Below are 24,759 nucleotides of genomic sequence, written 5' to 3' on the forward strand. Positions count from 1 at the left end.
AGGTTCACCATAGAGTATAATGTAGGTAGAACAGTAAGGTTCACCATAGAGTATAATGTAGGTAGAACAGTAAGGTTCACCATAGAGTATAATGTAGGTAGAACAGTAAGGTTCACCATGGAGTATAATGTAGGCAGAATAGTAAGGTTTACCATAGAGTATAATGTAGGTAGAACAGTAAGGTTCATCATAGAATATAATGTAGGTAGAACAGTAAGGTTCATCATGGAGTATGATGTAGGTAGAACAGTAAGGTTCACCATAGAGTATAATGTAGGTAGAACAGTAAGGTTCACCATAGAGTATAATGTAGGTAGAACAGTAAGGTTCACCATAGAGTATAATGTAGGTAGAACAGTAAGGTTCATCATGGAGTATAATGTAGGTAGAACAGTAAGGTTTACCATAGAGTATAATGCAGGTAGAACAGTAAGGTTCACCATAGAGTATAATGTAGGTAGAACAGTAAGGTTTACCATAGAGTATAATGTAGGTAGAACAGTAAGGTTCACCATAGAGTATAATGTAGGTAGAACAGTAAGGTTCACCATAGAGTATAATGTAGGTAGAACAGTAAGGTTCACCATAGAGTATAATGTAGGTAGACCAGTAAGGTTCACCATAGAGTATAATGTAGGTAGAACAGTAAGGTTCACCATAGAGTATAATGTAGGTAGAACAGTAAGGTTCACCATAGAGTATAATGTAGGTAGAACAGTAAGGTTCACCATAGAGTATAATGTAGGTAGAACAGTAAGGTTCACCATAGAGTATAATGTAGGTAGAACAGTAAGGTTCACCATGGAGTATAATGTAGGTAGAACAGTAAGGTTCACAATAGAGTATAATGTAGGTAGAACAGTAAGGTTCACCACAGAGTATAATGTAGGTAGAACAGTAAGGTTCACCATAGAGTATAATGTAGGTAGAACAGTAAGGTTCACCATAGAGTATAATGTAGGTAGAACAGTAAGGTTCATCATAGAGTATAATGTAGGTAGAACAGTAAGGTTCACCACAGAGTATAATGTAGGTAGAACAGTAAGGTTCACCATAGAGTATAATGTAGGTAGAACAGTAAGGTTCACCATAGAGTGTAATTAAGGTAGAACAGTAATGTTCACCATAGAGTATAATGTAGGTAGAACAGTAAGGTTCACCATAGAGTATAATGAAGGTAGAACTGTAAGGTTCACCATAGAGTATAATGTAGGTAGAACAGTAAGGTTTACCATAGAGTATAATGTAGGTAGAACAGTAAGGTTCACCATAGAGTATAATGTAGATAGAACAGTAAGGTTCACCATAGAGTATAATGTAGATAGAACAGTAAGGTTCACCATAGAGTATAATGTAGATAGAACAGTAAGGTTCACCAAAGGGTTTAATGAATTATATTCAAACGAGTTAATTTACTTCCATTATTCTATATTTGGTATTATAACTTATACTGGTTAATTATCTAACTTAATTTGTTTTGAAAGTTGCTAATATCTTGATAATTGTTCTTTGATAAATATGCATACATATATGACACTTATGGTATTTTATTAACACATGCTGTCGTTTTTGTTTTTTCTCTATCACTTTCAGTCTGAGCTAGGACAGAGTAACTTTATCTCAAACAATATCTTATTCAGTATTCAATCATTTTGCACATACAGATATTAATATGAAATGGGAAAACAAGCTTCAAGTTTATATCAATACCCTTCCCATTTTTACAGGTTTTGGCGTGGCTTTTTCATGATATAAATGGTTTTATCAGAAACTATCAGGATAGTTGGAAATCTTATTATTATTATTTAATTTATTTCGAAGTACCCAGATTATAGGGTTCTGCATACGCATTAGAAAACAAACAGACAAACAATGTGAAAATATAACGTATTTATTGTTAGAATATGTCGTTCTCAATCGTTGTCAGTATACAGTATACACCATCCTAATTATAAGCATTATTCTAATTAATTAAGCTTATAACAATGAGCATAGCATTGTTAATAGACGTAACAATACTGTAAAATGCCCTTTTTATAAAAACAAATATTACATATATTTATATGTACGTTTACAGTGTTAAAGGACTTATCATTATACAAATTTGTATATATCTGACATAAGATTTCTTTATAACATAAGGTATGGCTCAGGAATGTGCACGACCATTAAATAATACCATCCATAATTTATGCATAAAATACTGTTATAAATGTGTATAACAACAATGTGAAAACAACAATAGGCTTTGTATACAAAATATTTTATAAAATACCAAAAGTTGCATTCGAGCTTCTCTTTATCTTCTCAATTGAAATAATAAATAATAGCTACTTCTTCTGCCTCTATATTTGGTACGTAACCTTTGTTTTCTATATTTGGTACGTAACTTTTGTTTTCTATATTTGGTACGTAACTTTTGTTTTCTATATTTGGTACGTAACTTTTGTTTTCTATATTTGGTACGTAACATTTGGTCCTCTAAGCGATCATTTTTAGGACACTTTTGTCGTCGTCGCTGTTAGTGTTAATTTCAATATGGTGGGTGCAATTGTATACACCTTTATGTCAGGCAGCGTTAACGCTGTCGGCAATGTAGCATCTTAATGATATATATAAGAGAGTAAATAATAAAAGACATTTCACAATTTGATACAAAAGCGAAAGGAACTAAACTGTAGACCGATAGATATTCTGTATATTAGTATTGTGGTATATTATATGTATTATGACAAGGATTATAATTAATTCCAGTTTTGTCGACCTGTTTATATTTTAGGAGTTCTCACATAAACCATTAAAGGAATAAACAGCGTTGTAGCAAATAATGTGCATGTTCGAGTATTCTTTGATGCCGGATTTCACTTAAATCACCTAGTGATAATGACCACAAAGTCATTTCATGCCAAAGTATTGTACAAAACGAACATAAGATATTAATGTCAAAGTATCGTACAAAACCATTATAAGATATTAATGTCAAAGTATTGTACAAAACCACCATAAGATATTAATGTCAAAGTATTGTACAAAACCACCATAAGATATTTTAATGTCAAAGTATTGTACAAAACCAACATAAGATATTAATGTCAAAGTATTGTACAAAACCATCATAAGATATTGATGCCAAAGTATTGTACAAAACCATCATAAGATATTAATGTCAAAGTATTGTACAAAACCATTATAAGATATAAGTACCCTTCAATACAAGTAGAGAGTTTGGGCCACAGTTAGATTTACAGTGGCGCCAAAATTTGAATTAAACCATTATCTGTTTCGTCGTCCTTTTAAGACCCTTAAGTGATGCCAATGGTCTAAAGTGTTGATACAGAAATGGGTCGTAAAAATATCAAAATCTGGACGGCGGCGTACAATACCGATGGCCCAGTAATTAAATAAATTTCAAAAAATTCAAAATTTTCAATATTGAATTCAAAAGAACGTGAAGCACATACAACCGTGTCACTATTAAACACGTCGCACCTGTCACATTTTAAAACAATGTATAGTTGTGTGTACCTGCCATTAGTGGCCAGGCGAACCCGACATAAACGTATTTTCTAGGGAATGTCATTGTGTACTGAATGGTCGATTTCGTACTCTCGGAAGGGAAATTGTTTAGTCTTTAAAGTTGATTGGTGACGATTTTGACATACATGTGTATAATATAAGCTTAACTAGTTCTATCCTTGACAGGAGTACATTGACATTTGTATATCTGTATGATCGTCGGACAGAGAGATAAATGAAATTTTCGGACGCTTGCAGCAATCCAACGTACACTCGAGTATAATGTAATTAACCAAGGTTCCGTGACAGAATTTACACAAACGTAAGACACAGTAGTGTCGGCTACATTGTGTATAAGAGACGCTAACTACTACTTCATATGGTATTCATCGCTGTCGGATGTAGAATGCGTCAAATAACATTTCCAAGCACCAATAGGTCCGGACTAATATATGCCCTGCTCAGACATCTTCCTGGGTCAAGGTTGTCCTTATTCGACCTCCTTCCAAGGCCAAGGTTGTTCTTGTTCAACCTAATTCCTGGGTCTGGGATTTGTTCTGTTTTGTTTTGGACACCCTTAAGAGAGCCTGATTTCTCCGGAGTTTGACCTGGTTTTTCAGACCAGAGGGGGTGCATGCTATCCTCAATCTTCGGTGGGAGATGCATCTTAATTGTATCCCAACTCCAGAATAAGTCCTGGTCTAGAACTGTGTGTTCTCCTTTTATAACGTCATTCCTCGGTCTGGGGTGTGTTGGCGTTAAGCTGCTCTGTTTCCAGCACGTCTGCATTGGTTGTGACTATAATAGTCTCCCCTTGCAGCCGATAGAAAGGTTTCTTTTGTATAAATGCTAGATAGCTGCATATACCAATGATGCACAGACACCCGGTCACGTATATTTTAATATTCATACACACATAGTTAGAGTATAAATACCCCACTGTCAATCCAAAGGACAGAACAAGGTTGTAGGCAGAATAGGCGGCTTCTGGTCTGTTCGAATAAAGGGCTCCTACCAAACCTGTATAAAATAGATTATAGGGTTTTATTTTTGCCAAATATGTCACTGTATGAGATACCACCTAAACGTGTAAAACATATATCGAATGGTTTAATTACCTACCTTTTGTGACTATATGATTAGTTATTTAGCTTCTCGTATCTGAATTACATTTAAACTTTTGGGCGGGACGAGTATGTATATGAGGAAAGATGTGTAATAATAGTGGTTATATATCAACGTCATTTTGAACAGCGATTTAATTGCGTTAATAAACTGTCTTGAATTTGTTATTGGACAATGTTCATGTGTCATTAATCATATATAAAGATATAAAGGATATACAGTCAGTGGTATGCCCACTGTTTAAATAAAGCATATTCAATGTTTCAGCGTTTAAGTTATGCCAACTGTTTAGATAAAGCATGCCCTATGTTTCAGCGTTTATAAGTTATGTTCACTGTTTAAATTAAGCATGCTCAATGTTTCAGCATTTATAAGTTATGCTCACTGTTTAAATGCGTAGTCCATATTCCCTCTCCTATCCCCCATAGAAAGGCCAGCGCAAACACGTAAAGCATGTCACCATTATCAGCGGACCAAATCGACATCGCCACTAGAGCAAATAGGTCCACCACCGCAGCTGTAATTACACGATATGAAGAATATATATAGGTATAAACATATTAAGTAATGATATTCTCGGTAGACACGTATAAACATATCAAGTAATGATATTCTCGGTAGATCGGTATAAACATATCAAGTAATGATATTCTCGGTAGATTGGTATAAACATATCAAGTAATGATATTCTCAGTAGATCGGTATAAACATATCAAGTAATGATATTCTCGGTAGAGCGGTATAAACATATCTAGAATGATATTCTCAGTAGATCGGTATAAACATATCAAGTAATGATATTCTCGGTAGATTGGTATAAACATATCAAGTAATGATATTCTCAGTAGACACGTTTAAACATATCAAGTAATGATATTCTCGGTAGAGCGGTATAAACATATCTAGAATGATATTCTCAGTAGATCGGTATAAACATATCAAGTAATGATATTCTCGGTAGATTAGTATAAACATATCTGGTAATGATATTCTCGGTAGAGCGGTATAAACATATCTAGAATGATATTCTCAGTAGATCGGTATAAACATATCAAGTAATGATATTCTCGGTAGACACGTATAAACATATCAAGTAATGATATTCTCGGTAGATTGGTATCAACATATCAAGTAATGATATTCTTAGTAGATCGGTATAAACATATCAAGTAATGATATTCTCAGTAGATCGGTATAAACATATCTAGAATGATATTCTCAGTAGATCGGTATAAACATATCAAGTAATGATATTCTCGGTAGAGCGGTATAAACATATCAAGTAATGATATTCTCGGTAAATTGGTATAAAACATATCAAGTATTGATATTCTCAGTAGATCGGTATAAACATATCAAGTAATGATATTCTCGGTAGAGCGGTATAAACCTATCAAGTAATGATATTCTCGGTAGCGCGGTATAAACATATCAAGTAATGATATTCTCGGTAAATTTGTATAAACATATCAAGTAATGATATTCTCGGTAGATCGGTATAAACATATCAAGTAATGATATTCTCGGTAAATTTGTATAAACATATCAAGTAATCATATTCTCGGTAGATTGGTATAAACATATCAAGTAATGATATTCTCGGTAGATTGGAGAGGCAGGCCCAGGTGTAGTGGTCTACTGTCTTGTCCACGAACAACATACAAATAAAAAGATTTTCAATCTTGTCCACGCAATGTGTAAAGAAGATTTTCTTACACGAGTTTCAATTACATATGATCTATACAATCTATGTGAAACAGAGGCTCGGTGACGTTGGTTTGGTAACGTTGTTAATAAAATCATGATCATGTGGTACAATAAGTTAAAGCTCATAATGAAAAACACAGAACACGCGTGCTCATATCACTAGTTTAGTATTGGATGTAATAAGACTGATACCACGGACGTGGTATGAGTATATATTGTCCATTGAGAGTTTTTGAATACAACGTTTACATGTTAACGAACTGTTCATAAACGAGAGTGCTTGCAAACCTGTAACTGAGATTTATTATGAAAACCATTAACGTTATATTAAAGAGAAGAGTAGGAACTCCTAAGAGAGGAAATACTTCCATCTCCTTTACTTTATCATGTAATAGTTTTATTTCCATACGAAAATGGAGAAAAGTTATGTCGATAGACACCATGCAATTTATTTACAGGAGTCGCAAGGAAAATGTCAATAAAGCATGGGTGAATAAACCAAATAACAAATACGTTAGAATTTGACAGGTATTGTTGCTGTCAGCATCTTACTCTATCCGGGTTCTTTGTGTAAAAAATCCTATAGAATAGGAAATCATTTTCACACTGATTTAGTTAATTCAATCAATATTACAGATATATATACACTGTAGTATTCAAAAGTAATATCCACCGATAAACCTATCATCTTTTTGTAAGAGCCACATTGTTCTTATGGACCACAGGCATTTCCGAGTGGTGAGTCAATACGAAGGCAAATATTTACCATTTGACTGGAAGATAACTTAAATGACGGGTCATACCCTCCCATATCAGTTACAATGATAAACAGTTGTGTATATAAATATAGGTGTTAATCTCTATCGCGATTATTTATTATGCAAGACTGGCTATATGCCGCTGATTCCGCTGAATAATATATATATATATAACTGATACGTCAGAAAGAGAAAATTTCTGACCTTGACAATCAGTGGAAAGTACAAAAGACACACAAGATCTAACAAATTAAGTTAGAAACAGTAGAGTCAAAATTGATTTAACTGTATCATACAACTGTTTCGTCCTTCTAGGACACGTCAGTAATGCTGGGTCGAAAAATGTGTTGATCAAAGGAAGCCACCAAAAACTCAAAATTGGTCGAAATCAATGCCAAAGTCTGAATGGGAAAATACACGACCAATAATTTTCATGATTTTCAACTTTGGGTTTCAAAAGAACGTTGAGTACTTATTCTGAACCGCGTCCATATTTAAATGAATCAAAACGTGACAAGGAGGTCATGATAAACCTCGAGCACTGAAAAGTCCACCAGCAGTGTCTACCAACTACAATCTCAAAGGATTGTACAAAACCAGTCAAACACACGGTTTCTACAAGATTGGCTCCCTAATTTGGTCAAAATCAGCTGAGTTGTTCATTAATAATAGCGATTTTACGAAAATTTGATGGACGGACGTAAGGAAGCAATGAATTGAGCTGTATGAGTTATTGTATTTTTGAATTGTGTTCTAATTTAATGAATGGTTAAGAGTACTGATTTGTTAATATTTCCAAGTAATAGTCATTGAATGATTATATAATGATAAAACTATACTACTGTGTTGGTTTATGTCAATATGGTACAGGTGCACTGCATCGACCTCCGGTTAGTGATACCGCTGGCATGAGGTTGATGATACCGCTGACATGAGGTTGATGATACCGCTGACATGGGGTTGATTAAACCACACATTGACCTCACCAAAATGTTATAGTTTTATATTACAGACACAATTATTGCCTAGTACAATATCTGGTATATACCTACTTAGTATAACAATGATTTTTGTATTAATAGTATGGTTATAGTAATAATTTCCAGTCTTAATATTAAAAACTTAATATGACTGGGTAAATCAGTTTGACTGAAATTATTTTATTTTAGGATTGTACATGCAGATACAAGTCTGATGGAAAAATTCCAGCATGACTATATGCTAAAAAGTAATTTAAACTCGTATGACGCAAATCAGGTTACAGACTGAATAGTTTGCAACTTCTTAATCCATATTCACGTTGTGAAATGTCTCAGCATGTGCATCAGATTGTCCTTGTCAGTATTAGTCACGTTTCACGATCGTAGTATACCGGTATATATTTAGTGGGATGATAATTTATAAAACAGATTCTACTTGACCTGAAATTCAAATTACAAAGTCTACTGTTGATTGTTCCTAGTCACGTACTCGGTAGTGAATTGTATTAAACGTGGACTTTGGTGCGAGATGGTCCCATACTTAGCAGTATTAGCAGTACGCTTGAATGTCGTAACACATTTTCCGCTGCAGTGATCTGGTATTGTTGTACACATGGACACGCTGTTTACTGTTGCTCATCCTTTATCAGATATACTCAACCAAGGTCAAAAATCCATCAAATTCCAATATACACCTATATTTAATCTGCATTAAGCGTGATAAGCTACACATAGTTTGGATTGTTGAGCCTAATTAGTGTTGTATTCATCGAAAATGTTGACCAACATAATTCTGAAATGAACTATAGTGCAGATCTGCGGTGCTCCATGTCGAATCCAAGTAACGCAAATGGTGGTTTATAGAAGGTTTTTAATTTTCCCATCGAAGTAATTTGTGACACCGGTCAAACATTTTAAATATTTTACATCTATTCCCACAACGACACTAATGATACAAATGAAAAACTTTTTCATAGTTAATTATGAATTTGTAACGCCGGTAAGGATGTCAAACATATTACATTATGTATACCATAGTGCATTATGTATATCGATTCTTACAACAACACAACAAATGAAAGCTGAAGATAGTTAATTATGAGCTTTCAACATTATGTAAAATAACTTTTGTGTAATATATACTAATTTAAATATGTGGCAGCTTGTGGCTGTCCATCTGTTCTGTAAGAAGATCCGGTACACACAATATAGTGTCTGCCAAGTACAGTGTGCTTAGATATCAACTTGTCAGCAAAGTAAAAATGCACAAAAATGATTCTGTCAAAATGATATTATCGAAAATTAATTTATTCAAATGGATACTAACAATTTATAACTTATCAAATACCAATTTGACCAATTTATTAATAAACCATAAAAATTAGATAAATAACTCTGTGAACAAGTTTATGCTTATTTAAGTATTGAGTCAATGAATCAGACAATAAATAGCTAATCAATTTGAGAGATATTATTATACTTAAGCTGTGTGAAGATGTTAAATGGGCCCTTTAGAAGTCTTTGAAATGTTATCTTGGTAGAATGTGTTAAACAGGCTGAGACACACAACAGAGTACAATACTTGTCGGGTTTGTCTTTACATGTTAGTATCCACTTTACATGTCAGCGTCCACTTTACATGTCAGCGTCCACTTTACATGGCAGCGTCCACTTTACATGTCAGCGTCCACTTTACATGTCAGCGTCCACTTTACATGTTAGTATCCACTTTACATGTTAGTATCCACTTTACATGTCAGCGTCCACTTTACATGTCAGCGTCCACTTTACATGTCAGCGTTCACTTTACATGTTAGTATCCACTTTACATGTCAGTATCCACTTTACATGTCAGCGTCCACTTTACATGTCAGCGTCCACTTTACATGTCAGCGTCCACTTTACATGTTAGTATCCACTTTACATGTTAGTATCCACTTCACATGTCCGTATCCACTTTACATGTTAGTATCCACTTTACATGTTAGTATCCACTTTACATGTTAGTATCCACTTCACATGTCCGTATCCACTTTACATGTTAGTATCCACTTCACATGTCAGTATCCACTTTACATGTTAGTATCCACTTTACATGTCAGCGTCCACTTTATATGTTAGTATCCACTTTACATGTCAGCGTCCACTTTACATGTCAGCGTCCACTTTACATGTCAGCGTCCACTTTACATGTTAGTATCCACTTCACATGTTAGTATCCACTTTACATGTCAGTATCCACTTTACATGTCAGCGTCCACTTCAAATGTCAGTATCCACTTTACATGTTAGTATCCACTTTACATGTTAGTATCCACTTTACATGTTAGTATCCACTTCACATGTTAGTATCCACTTCACATGTCAGTATCCACTTTACATGTTAGTATCCACTTTACATGTCAGCGTCCACTTTACATGTCAGCGTTCACTTTACATGTTAGTATCCACTTTACATGTCAGCGTCCACTTTACATGTCAGCGTCCACTTTACATGTTAGTATCCATTTTACATGTTAGTATCCACTTCACATGTTAGTATCCACTTCACATGTTAGTATCCACTTCACATGTTAGTATCCACTTTACATGTCAGTATCCACTTTACATGTCAGCGTCCACTTCAAATGTCAGTATCCACTTTACATGTTAGTATCCACTTTACATGTTAGTATCCACTTTACATGTTAGTATCCACTTCACATGTTAGTATCCACTTCACATGTCAGTATCCACTTTACATGTTAGTATCCACTTTACATGTCAGCGTCCACTTTACATGTCAGCGTCCACTTCACATGTCAGTATCCACTTTACATGTTAGTATCCACTTTACATGTTAGTATCCACTTTACATGTCAGCGTCCACTTTACATGTTAGTATCCACTTTACATGTTAGTATCCACTTTACATGTTAGTATCCACTTTACATGTTAGTATCCACTTCACATGTTAGTATCCACTTCACATGTTAGTATCCACTTTACATGTCAGCGTCCACTTCACATGTCAGTATCCACTTTACATGTTAGTATCCACTTTACATGTCAGTATCCACTTTACATGTCAGCGTCCACTTCACATGTTAGTATCCACTTTACATGTTAGTATCCACTTTACATGTCAGCGTCCACTTTACATGTCAGTATCCACTTTACATGTTAGTATCCACTTTACATGTTAGTATCCACTTTACATGTCAGCGTCCACTTTACATGTTAGTATCCACTTTACATGTCAGTATCCACTTTACATGTTAGTATCCACTTTACATGTTATTATCCACTTTACATGTTAGTATCCACTTTACATGTCAGTATCCACTTCACATGTTAGTATCCACTTCACATGTTAGTATCCACTTTACATGTTAGTATCCACGTCACATGTTAGTATCCACTTCACATGTTAGTATCCACTTTACATGTTAGTATCCACTTCACATGTTAGTATTCACTTTACATGTTAGTATCCACTTTACATGTTAGTATCCACGTCACATGTTAGTATCCACTTCACATGTTAGTATCCACTTTACATGTTAGTATCCACTTCACATGTTAGTATTCACTTTACATGTCAGTATCCACTTCACATGTTAGTATCCATGTTAGTATCCACCTTACATGTTAGTATCCATGTTAGTATCCACCTTACATGTTAGTATCCACTTCACATGTTAGTATCCACTTCACATGTTAGTATCCACTTTACATGTTAGTATCCACTTCACATGTTATTATCCACTTTACATGTTAGTATCCATGTTAGTATCCACTTCACATGTTAGTATCCACTTTACATGTTAGTATCCACTTCACATGTTATTATCCACTTTACATGTTAGTATCCACTTTACATGTCAGTATCCACTTCACATGTTAGTATCCACTTCACATGTTAGTATCCACTTCACATGTTAGTATCCACTTTACATGTTTAGTATCCAACTGTTCCACATTGTTAGTATCCACTTACATGTTAGTATCCACTTCACATGTTAGTATCCATGTTAGTATCCACTTACATGTAGTATCCATGTTAGTATCCACGTTACATGTTAGTATCCACTTTACATGTTAGTATCCACTTTACATGTTAGTATCCACTTCACATGTTAGTATCCACTTTACATGTTAGTATCCACTTCACATGTTAGTATCCACTTTACATGTTAGTATCCACGTCACATGTTAGTATCCACTTTACATGTTAGTATCCACGTCACATGTTAGTATCCACGTCACATGTTAGTATCCACTTTACATGTTAGTATCCACTTTACATGTTAGTATCCACTTTACATGTTAGTATCCACTTCACATGTTAGTATCCACTTCACATGTTAGTATCCACTTTACATGTCAGTATCCACTTCACATGTTAGTATCCACTTTACATGTTAGTATCCACTTTACATGTTAGTATCCACTTTACATGTTAGTATCCATATTAGTATCCACTTTACATGTTAGTATCCATGTTAGTATCCACTTTACATGTTAGTATCCATGTTAGTATCCACTTTACATGTTAGTATCCACTTCACATGTTAGTATCCACTTTACATGTTAGTATCCACTTTACATGTTAGTATCCATGTTAGTATCCACTTTACATGTTAGTATCCATGTTAGTATCCACTTTACATGTTAGTATCCACTTCACATGTTAGTATCCACTTTACATGTTAGTATCCACGTCACATGTTAGTATCCACGTCACATGTTAGTACAAAACGTTAATACAGAAACTTAGAAATACCATGAAATTATCCAAAAGGACAGAAAAAGGGAATATGAAAACCCAAATCATGTATTCGGGAGTAAACAAATATAATGAATTCAAAGATCAGGATAATTCCTGGAAAGATAAAAGGGGATACAAAGATAAATAAACAGCCGATAAAAAAAACCAGGTGGTGATAAGTACCACAGGATCATCGATGCGACTGGAACCCGATATTATTCATATTTAATGATTTTTATATTCAACTTCCATTGCCATCAACAGGGATCTATGCACGACTGTCATTATTTCATTTGTTGACTATCCACATATTAATCTTACAAAACTATCCTAGTATCAATGTCACGCGAGATAGGGCAGGACCATAATGGTGCCAATGACCAGCCTGCCGATGACCTACAGTATGTTCAAGGCATTGATCCTGCCAGATGTAGACCTAATGTGAACTGACCTCGTGTATTGTTCGAATGCTAGTGACAATAGTGTTTGTCATCTAACTGATTACATTCAAGTCAGAATCCTGCAAGAAAATATTAGTTTCGACATGTAAATAATCATGTTTACAGACTGACTTTATGAAATGCGTTGTATTGCGTACGGATATTTCGCAATATACTTTTTATCTGTTTGAGGACGTTAAAGCTATTTGAAACTGTTCAAACAGGCGAAATAGGAAAAGAAAATATATTTTAAATGTCTCTCTTAAATGTTAAACAACAACAAAAATGTCAAATGGGCCGATAGGTTCACGGAATAAAATGAACTGAACTTATAAGAGACAGTGGGGAAATTAGAACAAAGTCGTGTGAACGTTATAACAGTACGGACATTAGAACAAAGCTGTGTGAACGTTATAACAGTACGGACATTAGAACAAAGCCTTGTGGACGTTATAACAGTACAGACATTAGAACAAAGCTGTGTGAACGTTATGACAGTACGGACATTAGAACAAAGCCTTGTGGACGTTATAACAGTACGGAGATTAGAACAAAGCTGTGTGAACGTTATAACAGTACGGACATTAGAACAAAGCTGTGTGAACGTTATAACAGTACGGACATTAGAACAAAGCCTTGTGGACGTTATAACAGTACGGACATTAGAACAAAGCTGTGTGAACGTTATAACAGTACGGACATTAGAACAAAACTTTATAAACGTTAAACAGTACGGACATTAGAACAAAGCCTTGTGGACGTTATAACAGTACGGACATTAGAACAAAGCCTTGTGGACGTTATAACAGTACGGACATTAGAACAAAGCCTTGTGAACGTTATAACAGTACGGACATTAGAACAAAGCCTTGTGGACGTTATAACAGTACGGACATTAGAACAAAGCCTTGTGAACGTTATAACAGTACGGACATTAGAACAAAGCCTTGTGAACGTTATAACAGTACAGACATTAGAACAAAGCCTTGTGGACGTTATAACAGTACAGACATTAGAACAAAGCTGTGTGAACGTTGTGACAGTACGGACATTAGAACAAAGCCTTGTGAACGTTATAACAGTACGGACATTAGAACAAAGCCTTGTGAACGTTATAACAGTACGGACATTAGAACAAAGCTTTATAAACGTTGTCACAGTACTGACATTAGAACAAAGCCTTGTGAACGTTATAACAGTACTGACATTAGAACAAAGCTGTGTGAACGTTATAACAGTACGGACATTAGAACAAAGCCTTGTGAACGTTATAACAGTACGGACATTAGAACAAAGCCTTGTGGACGTTATAACAGTACAGACATTAGAACAAAGCCTTGTGGACGTTATGACAGTACAGACATTAGAACAAAGCTGTGTGAACGTTGTGACAGTACGGACATTAGAACAAAGCCTTGTGGACGTTATAACAGTACGGACATTAGAATAAAGCCTTGTGGACGTTATAACAGTACGGACATTAGAACAAAGCTGTGTGAACGTTGTGACAGTACGGACATTAGAACAAAGCTCTGTGAACGTTGTGACAGTACGGACATTAGAACAAAGCCTTGTGGACGTTATAACAGTACGGACATTAGAACAAAGCTGTGTAAACGTTGTGACAGTACGGACATTAGAACAAAGCTGTGTGAACGTTATAACAGTACGGACATTAGAACAAAGCTGTGTGAACGTTGTGACAGTACGGACATTAGAACAAAGCTGTGTGAACGTTATAACAGTACGGACATTAGAACAAAGCTGTGTGAACGTTGTCACAGTACGGACATTAGAACAAAGCTGTGTGAACGTTGTCACAGTAAGGACATTAGAACAAAGCTGTGTGAACGTTGTCATAGTACGGACATTAGAACAAAGCTGTGTGGACGTTATAACAGTACAGACATTAGAACAAAGCCTTGTGAACGTTGTGACAGTACAGACATTAGAACAAAGCCTTGTGAACGTTATGACAGTACAGACATTAGAACAAAGCCTTGTGGGCGTTATAACAGTACGGACATTAGAACAAAGCTGTGTAAACGTTATAACAGTACGGACATTAGAACAAAGCCTTGTAAACGTTATAACAGTACGGACATTAGAATAAAGCCTTGTGGACGTTATAACAGTACGGACATTAGAACAAAGCCTTGTAAACGTTATAACAGTACGGACATTAGAACAAAGCCTTGTGAACGTTATAACAGTACGGACATTAGAACAAAGCCTTGTAAACGTTATAACAGTACGGACATTAGAACAAAGCCTTGTGGACGTTATAACAGTACGGACATTAGAACAAAGCCTTGTGGGCGTTATAACAGTACGGACATTAGAACAAAGCCTTGTGGACGTTATAACAGTACGGACATTAGAACAAAGCCTTGTGGGCGTTATAACAGTACAGACATTAGAACAAAGCCTTGTGGACGTTATAACAGTACGGACATTAGAACAAAGCCTTGTAAACGTTATAACAGTACAGACATTAGAACAAAGCCTTGTGGACGTTATAACAGTACGGACATTAGAACAAAGCCTTGTGGACGTTATGACAGTACGGACATTACAACAAAGCCTTGTGGACGTTATAACAGTACGGACATTAGAACAAAGCCTTGTGGGCGTTATAACAGTACTGACATTAGAACAAAGCTGTGTGAACGTTGTGACAGTACGGACATTAGAACAAAGCTGTGTGAACGTTATAACAGTACGGACATTAGAACAAAGCCTTGTGAACGTTATAACAGTACGGAGATTAGAACAAAGCTGTGTGAACGTTATAACAGTACGGACATTAGAACAAAGCTGTGTGGACGTTGTGACAGTACGGACATTAGAACAAAGCCTTGTGGACGTTATAACAGTACGGAGATTAGAACAAAGCCTTGTAAACGTTGTGACAGTACGGACATTAGAACAAAGCCTTGTGAACGTTATGACAGTACGGACATTAGAACAAAGCCTTGTGGACGTTGTGACAGTACGGACATTAGTAATGTATAATTGGCAATTTACATCCAAAATGTTGAGTTGGAAATTTACAACAAAAGCGTAGAATTGCCAAATAGTTTCTCAAAATTTGGTTAGTAATAATAACTTATTCTTTTGAGAAGTTCTGAGTAGTATGTCGTAGCAAATATAAAAAAACACACACACACAAACCACAAAAATCAAAAACAAAAACAGTACACACACGTTACCGAAACACTGGCCTAGATTGTAATCCTTTTAGAAAGTCGAGTGCCATGGCGGTTGACCAGTATGATAAGGTTTGGAAATATTACATTCTCTTAGAAATGTTAACTTTAAAGTTACATAATAGATTCAATCAATATAACTTCTCACCGGTTGACAGAAAGAATGTTCTGTTGACGATTTTGGAGGCGAATCCCGTGGTAAAGGCGGTCAATGCAGCACTGGTACCAAACACAGCCACGAAGTACCCAACCATATCTATCCCATACAGGCAGCCAGCAAACGCCTGCGTCATACAGCAAACAGAAAACATAAATTAGTACCCAACCATGTCTATCCCGGACAGGCAGCCAGCAAACGCCTGCGTCATACAGCAAACAGAAAAAATAAATTAGTACCCGACCATATCTATCCCGTACAGGCAGCCAGCAAACGCCTAGGGCATACAGCAAACAGAAAACATAAATTAGTACCCGACCATGTCTATCCCGGACAGGCAGCCAGCAAACGCCTGCGTCATACAGCAAACAGAACAAATAAATTAGTACCCAACCATATCTATCCCGTACAGGCAGCCAGCAAACGCCTAGGGCATACAGCAAACAGAAAACATAAATTAGTACCCAACCATATCTATCCCGTACAGGCAGCCAGCAAACGCCTGCGTCATACAGCAAACAGAAAAAATAAATTAGTACCCGACCATATCTATCCCGTACAGGCAGCCAGCAAACGCCTGCGTCATACAGCAAACAGAACAAATAAATTAGTACCCAACCATATCTATCCCGTACAGGCAGCCAGCAAACACCTAGGGCATACAGCAAACAGAACAAATAAATTAGTACCCGACCATATCTATCCCGTACAGGCAGCCAGCAAACGCCTAGGGCATACAGCAAACAGAAAACATAAATTAGTACCCAACCATATCTATCCCGTACAGGCAGCCAGCAAACGCCTAGGGCATACAGCAAACAGAAAACATAAATTAGTACCCAACCATATCTATCCCGTACAGGCAGCCAGCAAACGCCTAGGGCATACAGCAAACAGAAAAAATAAATTAGTACCCGACCATATCTATCCCGTACAGGCAGCCAGCAAACGCCTAGGGCATACAGCAAACAGAACAAATAAATTAGTACCCGACCATAGCTATCCCGTACAGGCAGCCAGCAAACGCCTAGGGCATACAGCAAACAGAAAACATAAATTAGTACCCGACCATGTCTATCCCGTACAGGCAGCCAGCAAACGCCTAGGGCATACAGCAAACAGAAAAAATTAATTAATACCCAATTCCTACCATTGTCACATCCAAAGGTAGCGGTCAGAATGCATTTCCCAATAGTTGGCTATACAAGATAGCAGCTTAACTGTAGACAACCATACATTGTTTTTGATGTACTTGAGTACTTTGGCCTATAGTTTAAAACCGATAAAGCCTTAATTATAATTTGTAAACTTTTAAACGCATGGGATCTACGATATACCCTCATAATAACATATAATTTGAAATAAAAAAGTAGGAAAGGTTCGCTTTCCTTGAATATTACGCGAGAAATGCAATTTTGGTACGTTGAAAATCGGTACGTTATTATCGCCGTTACGATGATAAAGAGTTGCGGAAAACAGGCGTCAATATCTGTTTAATTACGGTAACGATAACGAAAAAAAATATTTAAAGAAATATAAGATATTTTAATTTATTTATTCATATTGAGAGTCGTTTTACTGAAATATGGACATGTTTTTTCCCCAAATGGATACCGTATAATAGACCACGACATTAAATCTCAAGTACAGCAACAGCAGTGTATGCATGACTGATAATATGTCGTTATTAATTTATTCACATATCAGTACACTTATAGAGCGTACGGTTTTCTCATTTTATCTTGGTATCCTAATACCACTATATTACTGAAATAGGGTCCAAAGTACCAGTGAACATGTGAACGGGTCATGCATGAAATGTTGACATTATTATAACTGTATAAATAATGTCAGCGACAATTTCGATACAGATTAACAAACACCATATCAATAGTAACGATACATTTGTCTATAATGTACACAACTCATGCATCTGGGCAATATGTCTACCTACTGGTCAAACTATTATATCAGTATTTAACGCAAATGGCAACAGTAACACAACTATAAGATGTATGTTCTTTCCCCTTTGCCCCTGCTTCCTTTTCTCTCCTGTAGCTTTCTTCTCTCATCCTTGTGTGTTCTCCATTTTCTATTCGGGGAGTCCTCTGTGTTCCCCGTCCAGGGGAGCTCTCTTAACTCCCCTATCCATGGGTTTCCCTTTTCTCTCTCCATGGGAATTGTCCCTTCCCCGTCCAGGGGAGCTCTCTTACTCCCCAATCCACGGGCTTCCCTTTTTCTCTCTCCATGGGAATTGTCCCTTCCCCGTCCAGGGGAGCTCTCTGTACTCCCCAATCCATGGGTTTCCCCTTTTCTATCTCCAAGGGAGTTCTCCATTCCCCGTCCAGGGGAGCTCTATCGCCTTCAACATTATCACATTGTTCTCCCTTAATCCTGCGATATCCCGTATACTTAACTTTACTGACTTCCTTTCCGTCACGCAAATTGTGCATATGATTATCCAGGCACGTGCGGCTATAAAATTAAGGACTTATTATCTATAACATATTCAGCTATGTGTGCACACTGACGCATATTATGCAACTGTGGTCGTCTCAAATAACACTTCTGTAGAATATATGCGTGCACCCGTGTCTATTAGAAAATGGTGTTAGTGGTAATAAAGCTAAATTGTGCTGTAAACTGATTTAACCTCCTCCTCCTCCTCCTCCTCCTCCTCGGCACGACATAAAGATTAAGTTTCACGACGTGAGAACACAATAACACGACATATAGTAATTATTCCTACTTACCTTACAGTATAATACATACACATACAAAGGTGAAAGTGAAATAGCTAGTTTTAAGAGATATTGTTCCAAATACTGAATTCATTATAAACACTGATTATAGACCATGAGTTTGGAGTTCGTGCCAAGTTCCTGTGTCTGTGACAGATCTATAGTCGATCTTAACATGTCATCTATTCCAATTTATAGGAAAACTATGAAATAATCTGAATTAATGTATACAGCTTACACAAAATTATTGAACAGTTCATGTGATTTTCATCGTTATGTTTTGCGGACATTCTGTTCTGTTGGGCCGGACATTGACAATTGTTTATTCTCGTAGACAGTACAGTCAAGATCTATGCCGGAAATATTACCTTTAAAAAAACAAACCGTATACGACTGTCTATCTTCAGAGTTGACTACCACACGGACTTATATAATTAATGTATATTACATATCGTAAACTTGGCTTATCTTATAATTGCCAAACACGTATTAATCGCTCTTGTTGGCGCGCGAGGGGTCAAGCTGTGGGAGGAAACCGGAGTATGCGGGGAAAAAACCTACGGGGTCGGGCAGGTAACCCCATACATTTTCACGTTCGATCGGGGAATCGAACCCCGGCCGCCTAGGTGAAAGGCAAGTGTGTTAACTATAGATTAGATATTGTCCGTGGATCAAATAACACATTATAAACACATGCTGTTCAAATGGAATCATATAGAATAGCTTTGATAAGGTGTCGGAAACTGTTATAAAGTATCCATAAGTACTTTTCTTTTGGTACGACCACAGTCATCGTATAGTATGAGTCCGAGTTCGTGTACGTAGTGCGAATAGGCACTTCCGTCGGTGACTAAATAACAAACAGCACTGGGGCACAGGGGCTTGTGACAATGTAAAGTTATGTCCCAGAATAAAAATTAACCCCAGGGTCCGACTCCTAGATCCCCCCTCCACCTCATTTTTTTAATGAGTGATCTAGGGGTCGGACCCTGTGGTTATTCTGGGTCATAGGGACGTGTCAACCCCTATGTATGGCCTTTTTATTCCCTATATTACCTCACTGATACATATGTATATCGTTATAATAAATAAATAATAACACCGGGTCAACTCTTTATAGTGGTGTCAAGTTTTTATTTCTAATATCACGTTAAAATTAAACAATAGGTCTAGTACAAACCGCAGCGATTTATGAAGGGAGTACAAACAACGAAAATACAAACGGTACAATTCCAATCCACATAAGACGTTTTCGACTTTCTCTGACGGACTTCTTCCTTTGAGAAATCATTACGCGGGTTTACTAACCAACACAAAACACGTAACAAACGACAAGTCGAAGAAAAAGCTTATCGGTCTTTCAGTACATTTTACGAAATATTCTGATGAAACAATTCAGCTATATACTGTTAAACTATTTAATATGTGCAATATGCTTTTTTTTTTATAATGGTGATGATGATTTCCGCGAACTGATAAATGCCGGAACTGAAACAGTGAGATTTCCGCTCAAGGTGTGAATCATTTGTCGCGACATTACATCGGTCCCCAATGACACCAACAGTACTATAGTATGACAAAGATGTCGATTCCATAAAGCTTCCGAGTGTGGTATTGATGTACAAAGAATGTAAACATAAATTCTTTTGATTTCAACCAAAGGTCAATAACCTTTGTTTGTCGTTAGAAATAGTATTTCACGCGCAATGTCGCGCGACGTGCGATGATCGTATGTTACCATTTGTCAGTGCTGTAGCAACTTCATTTTAAAACGAATTTTGATCAAACTTCATGTAATGGTGTTTTAGAGTGCCAAGGTCAAGGGCAAGGTCACCGTTTAAAAACATATTTTGATCAAAATGTATAAGTTGGTCAAGTATGAAATATCTCAAACGAGTTGGCCTCATAACTTCCCGCGGGATTCAGCGAGTACACCCGACACGCGAGGGGGTTTGCATGCGATGCTTTGTAATGCAGAAGATTGCGTTTATTAGTTAGACTGATTTAGTAAATAACATGAAGTTTACTTGCACATGATTGTTAACGGTCTGGGCGATAAACCATGTACAAGTCACGATTGACGCTGGATGGAAAACGCGACAAAGCATTCAGGTCAGAATTATTCGAAGTTACTCCAAGAACGTATCAACGAATCGGAAATAAAGTATTAGCTCTACTTTATCAACCTTAAAATGCTAATTCGGGTGACATAGCCATTGCTGTCAATGCACGCTTTTCTCGGAAGAGGTGTTACTTCTGGCGCTGTGCGATCTCCATCTGTAACGTGTTCTTTCTTGGAGTTGTCTTTCTTCTCCGGGATGCTTACGAACTCCCTTCCTCGAAATGTCGACCCACTTATTTTCATTCCAGTAAGATTAATACCGCCTCGTGTTTATGCGAGATTCAAAGTTTCGACGTCGTGCGGTCAAAATACTAGCTTAGTACTATCTTAATTTACACCAAATGAGATTCACAACATAATTGACGATAGCTATTTTGATACCATTTTTAGATGAAACAATAAAACAATTCCATCTCAAAGAACTTCTATATATTTGTTAACTGATAAAGGCAGGGAATTTCTGACATCATGACGACTGTTTCAAATGCTTATCAAAGCCAGCAATACAATCAACTTTTAAGTATGTGAGTATACCACACTCTGAGTCAGCAAAAGTTTTAAAAGTTTAAAGAATGAACAGTAATTACAATAATCAAAGTGTCTTTCCCGTGGTTGTATTACTATACGTTATTATACCATAATATGTTATTCATATTTGGAATGGACCGCGACAAATATCGACAAAATACAGACTTAAATTCTTTAATAAAACCACTAGAAAGACACTTAATTCTTAAAATATTTTAATTAATAATTACATTATGTAATCAATAACACCTAATAGTTATTTGGGACATGCTTTGATGCAACTTTGAGTTTTGAATATATTTACTGTACACCTTCATTATAATTATTCATAGTGATATTATAATATGAGTATTATCAATACAATAGGAAGGTTACAAAACATACCAGGTCCAATGACCTAATAGCTTTCATAATATGTTGATATCTTTCTAGGTCATGCCCTGAATTTACGGTTATCTACCGATAATAATGCGGACAAAATGAAATTATGATTTCGGCTAAAACGATATGACCATCGCACATTTACCTAATTTACAATCTGAAATAAACATATATTTATGATGTTGTTAACTTATGTTTAAACCGAAAACCCATTGTGAAGTTGTTAGTTTGGACTAAAACATGATATGTAGAGCAGGGGACATGACCTACCTTTGTGACTTCGCCGGAGAAGAAAGCTGTTTGGATCCCGTGAAACAGAATGAGTGGAATGATCAGCAGAAAATTACATTCCACAATGAGCTTGAAGACTGATTTTGTGTCCTCCAGGAAGTCGACGCATACTTGGCCAGAACACAGAACCTCCTTCAAAGTTTTACTGCCGTCTAGAAAAAATGCATAACCTAACAAAGCAGTCGCCATACACGCCGTGTATACTCCGAAAAGGAGAGCACGAGTTTCCTTGTTCACGGCCCTTTCGGCATATTGATCAAAGTTAGCATGACAGAACCTGGGGCCACATAGAGAATCTATAGTCTCTCTAGTCCGGTACTCTCCTATATTAACCGTACCTATAGAGGAAGCATTACTACAGTTACTGGTAAAGGACTCATGATTCCCGAAATTCGTGTTATTAGCCTTTGAAATTTGAACGAGCCTATCACTTTTGTCGTAAGATAGTATAAAAGAAGTTAATAGAGCCCCAAACACGGGCGCCAATGATCCAAAGAAGAAGAAAATACCAAACATTCTAGCTTTAAGACTTCTAGAAACCATTCCTGGGGATCCTCTGACCTCAAGCTGCATTACAAGATCTATAACGTAAGTGCTGGCCGCTGTCCACATTGCGGCCTGAGAGGCACCACATAGTACAGAAATCGGCACCAGCAGATAGAGGTTCCGGCTCAGATTGGCCAACACGAAGACTATTTGTATACCTAATGAAACAACCAGAACCCACTTACTGGTGTAGCGTCTCACTATACTAGCAGTAACACAGCAAGCCAACATGAATCCCGCGTATGTACCGGCCATAGAGCATAGGCCCAAACCATCCTCATGGTTGATGCTGCTGGTGACGTTCCGTATTGAGGAGAAGCTGAGGAAGAAGAGGAACCAGCCACCACTTAATACTAATAACTTAGCGTAGCTTTTCTTCATTATCAGGTCCATCGTCTAATGGTGGAATTCAAAGGTGTAGTTAACGACGTCATGAATTACATGGTTACAGTTGGGTACGTGGATGTTCAAACAATCCGTAGAAGCTTGTAAAATAACAAATTCCCAAAATCAGCGTCCGAACACTTTAAGTTCGCAGTTAGACGTGCTCCGAAGAAATCCCATTGTTACAACTGTAGACAGTATATTCACACAGTCCTACTTAGATCATCCGGGCTGACATCTTGTATACATATGTATAGCTCCGGACTGAGATCATGTATATCACTTATCGATATAGTAACTCGATACCGAGCACATCCCAATATACGGGGCAGTCATAACAACACGCGCTACCCTGGGGCGGTTAATTGAATGTACAATCAACATGACTAGGTACAAATAAGTACACAGAAAAGATAGTTCAGTCTCATTTACGAATACATATATATGCAGAAATTCATTAAATCACAAGCATGATGCATCCAATCGGCTGTCGACTGAAATTACACTTCCGCTTGTATACATGTAAACTAAGGCGATCACAGCAGATTATTATGCACGCAGCATCATGTGTCTGCTGAGCACTGAAATTATTCAGAGACCATATCATAGGTGTTTGAAGTATACATTTTGAATGTGCATATATCAAATGTACTAATACAAGGTGTTGTAGTATGTAGTATTGTTAAAGTCCACGTCACGATAACATCGAGGTATGGATTGGTATGTTTATCGCCACGATACACGTGTGTCGCCAGGTTGTTTTGAATCATAGTAAGAACATGGAGAAGTGGACTTGTGTATTTACTTACTCTGCTGAGCCGTAAAACAGGTTACATACAACTGATAACGAGAGAAAAAAACCCGAATGGAACGTTCAGGATGAAAATGACGCGCTTGTTGATGTGCTGACAATACTAAAACATATATTACATTTTGTAATTATTATGCAATATTGAATGCGACATCTTGTATTGAATTAATCCGTTATTAGTAGGTGAGTGACATTGTATACTATATCGGATAGCGCCATGGTTCACCAACAATAGGTCATGGTTCGGACACCATATTATTCATTAAAGCGTTTCATCTTCGGTGACCGCGAAACTTTTTCAGTCTCTGTAAGT

At 36.7% G+C, this 24,759-nt stretch overlaps 1 protein-coding gene across 1 annotated transcript; it reads right to left on the reverse strand.

Annotated features, from left to right (window-relative positions):
- Positions 1-1,873: 1,873 nt before the first annotated feature.
- On the reverse strand, positions 1,874-24,090 carry LOC117323651 (protein unc-93 homolog A-like). Its single transcript, XM_033878984.1, has 4 exons — positions 22,685-24,090; positions 16,634-16,769; positions 5,027-5,158; positions 1,874-4,536 (listed from the first exon to the last, which is right to left on the reverse strand). Exons 1-4 carry the CDS (start codon positions 23,642-23,644, stop codon positions 4,247-4,249), a joined length of 1,518 nt encoding a protein of 505 aa, XP_033734875.1. The 5' UTR covers positions 23,645-24,090; the 3' UTR covers positions 1,874-4,246.
- Positions 24,091-24,759: the final 669 nt, after the last annotated feature.

Source organism: Pecten maximus, chromosome 3 (assembly GCF_902652985.1).
Source record: "Pecten maximus chromosome 3, xPecMax1.1, whole genome shotgun sequence".
NCBI lineage: Eukaryota > Metazoa > Mollusca > Bivalvia > Pectinida > Pectinidae > Pecten > Pecten maximus.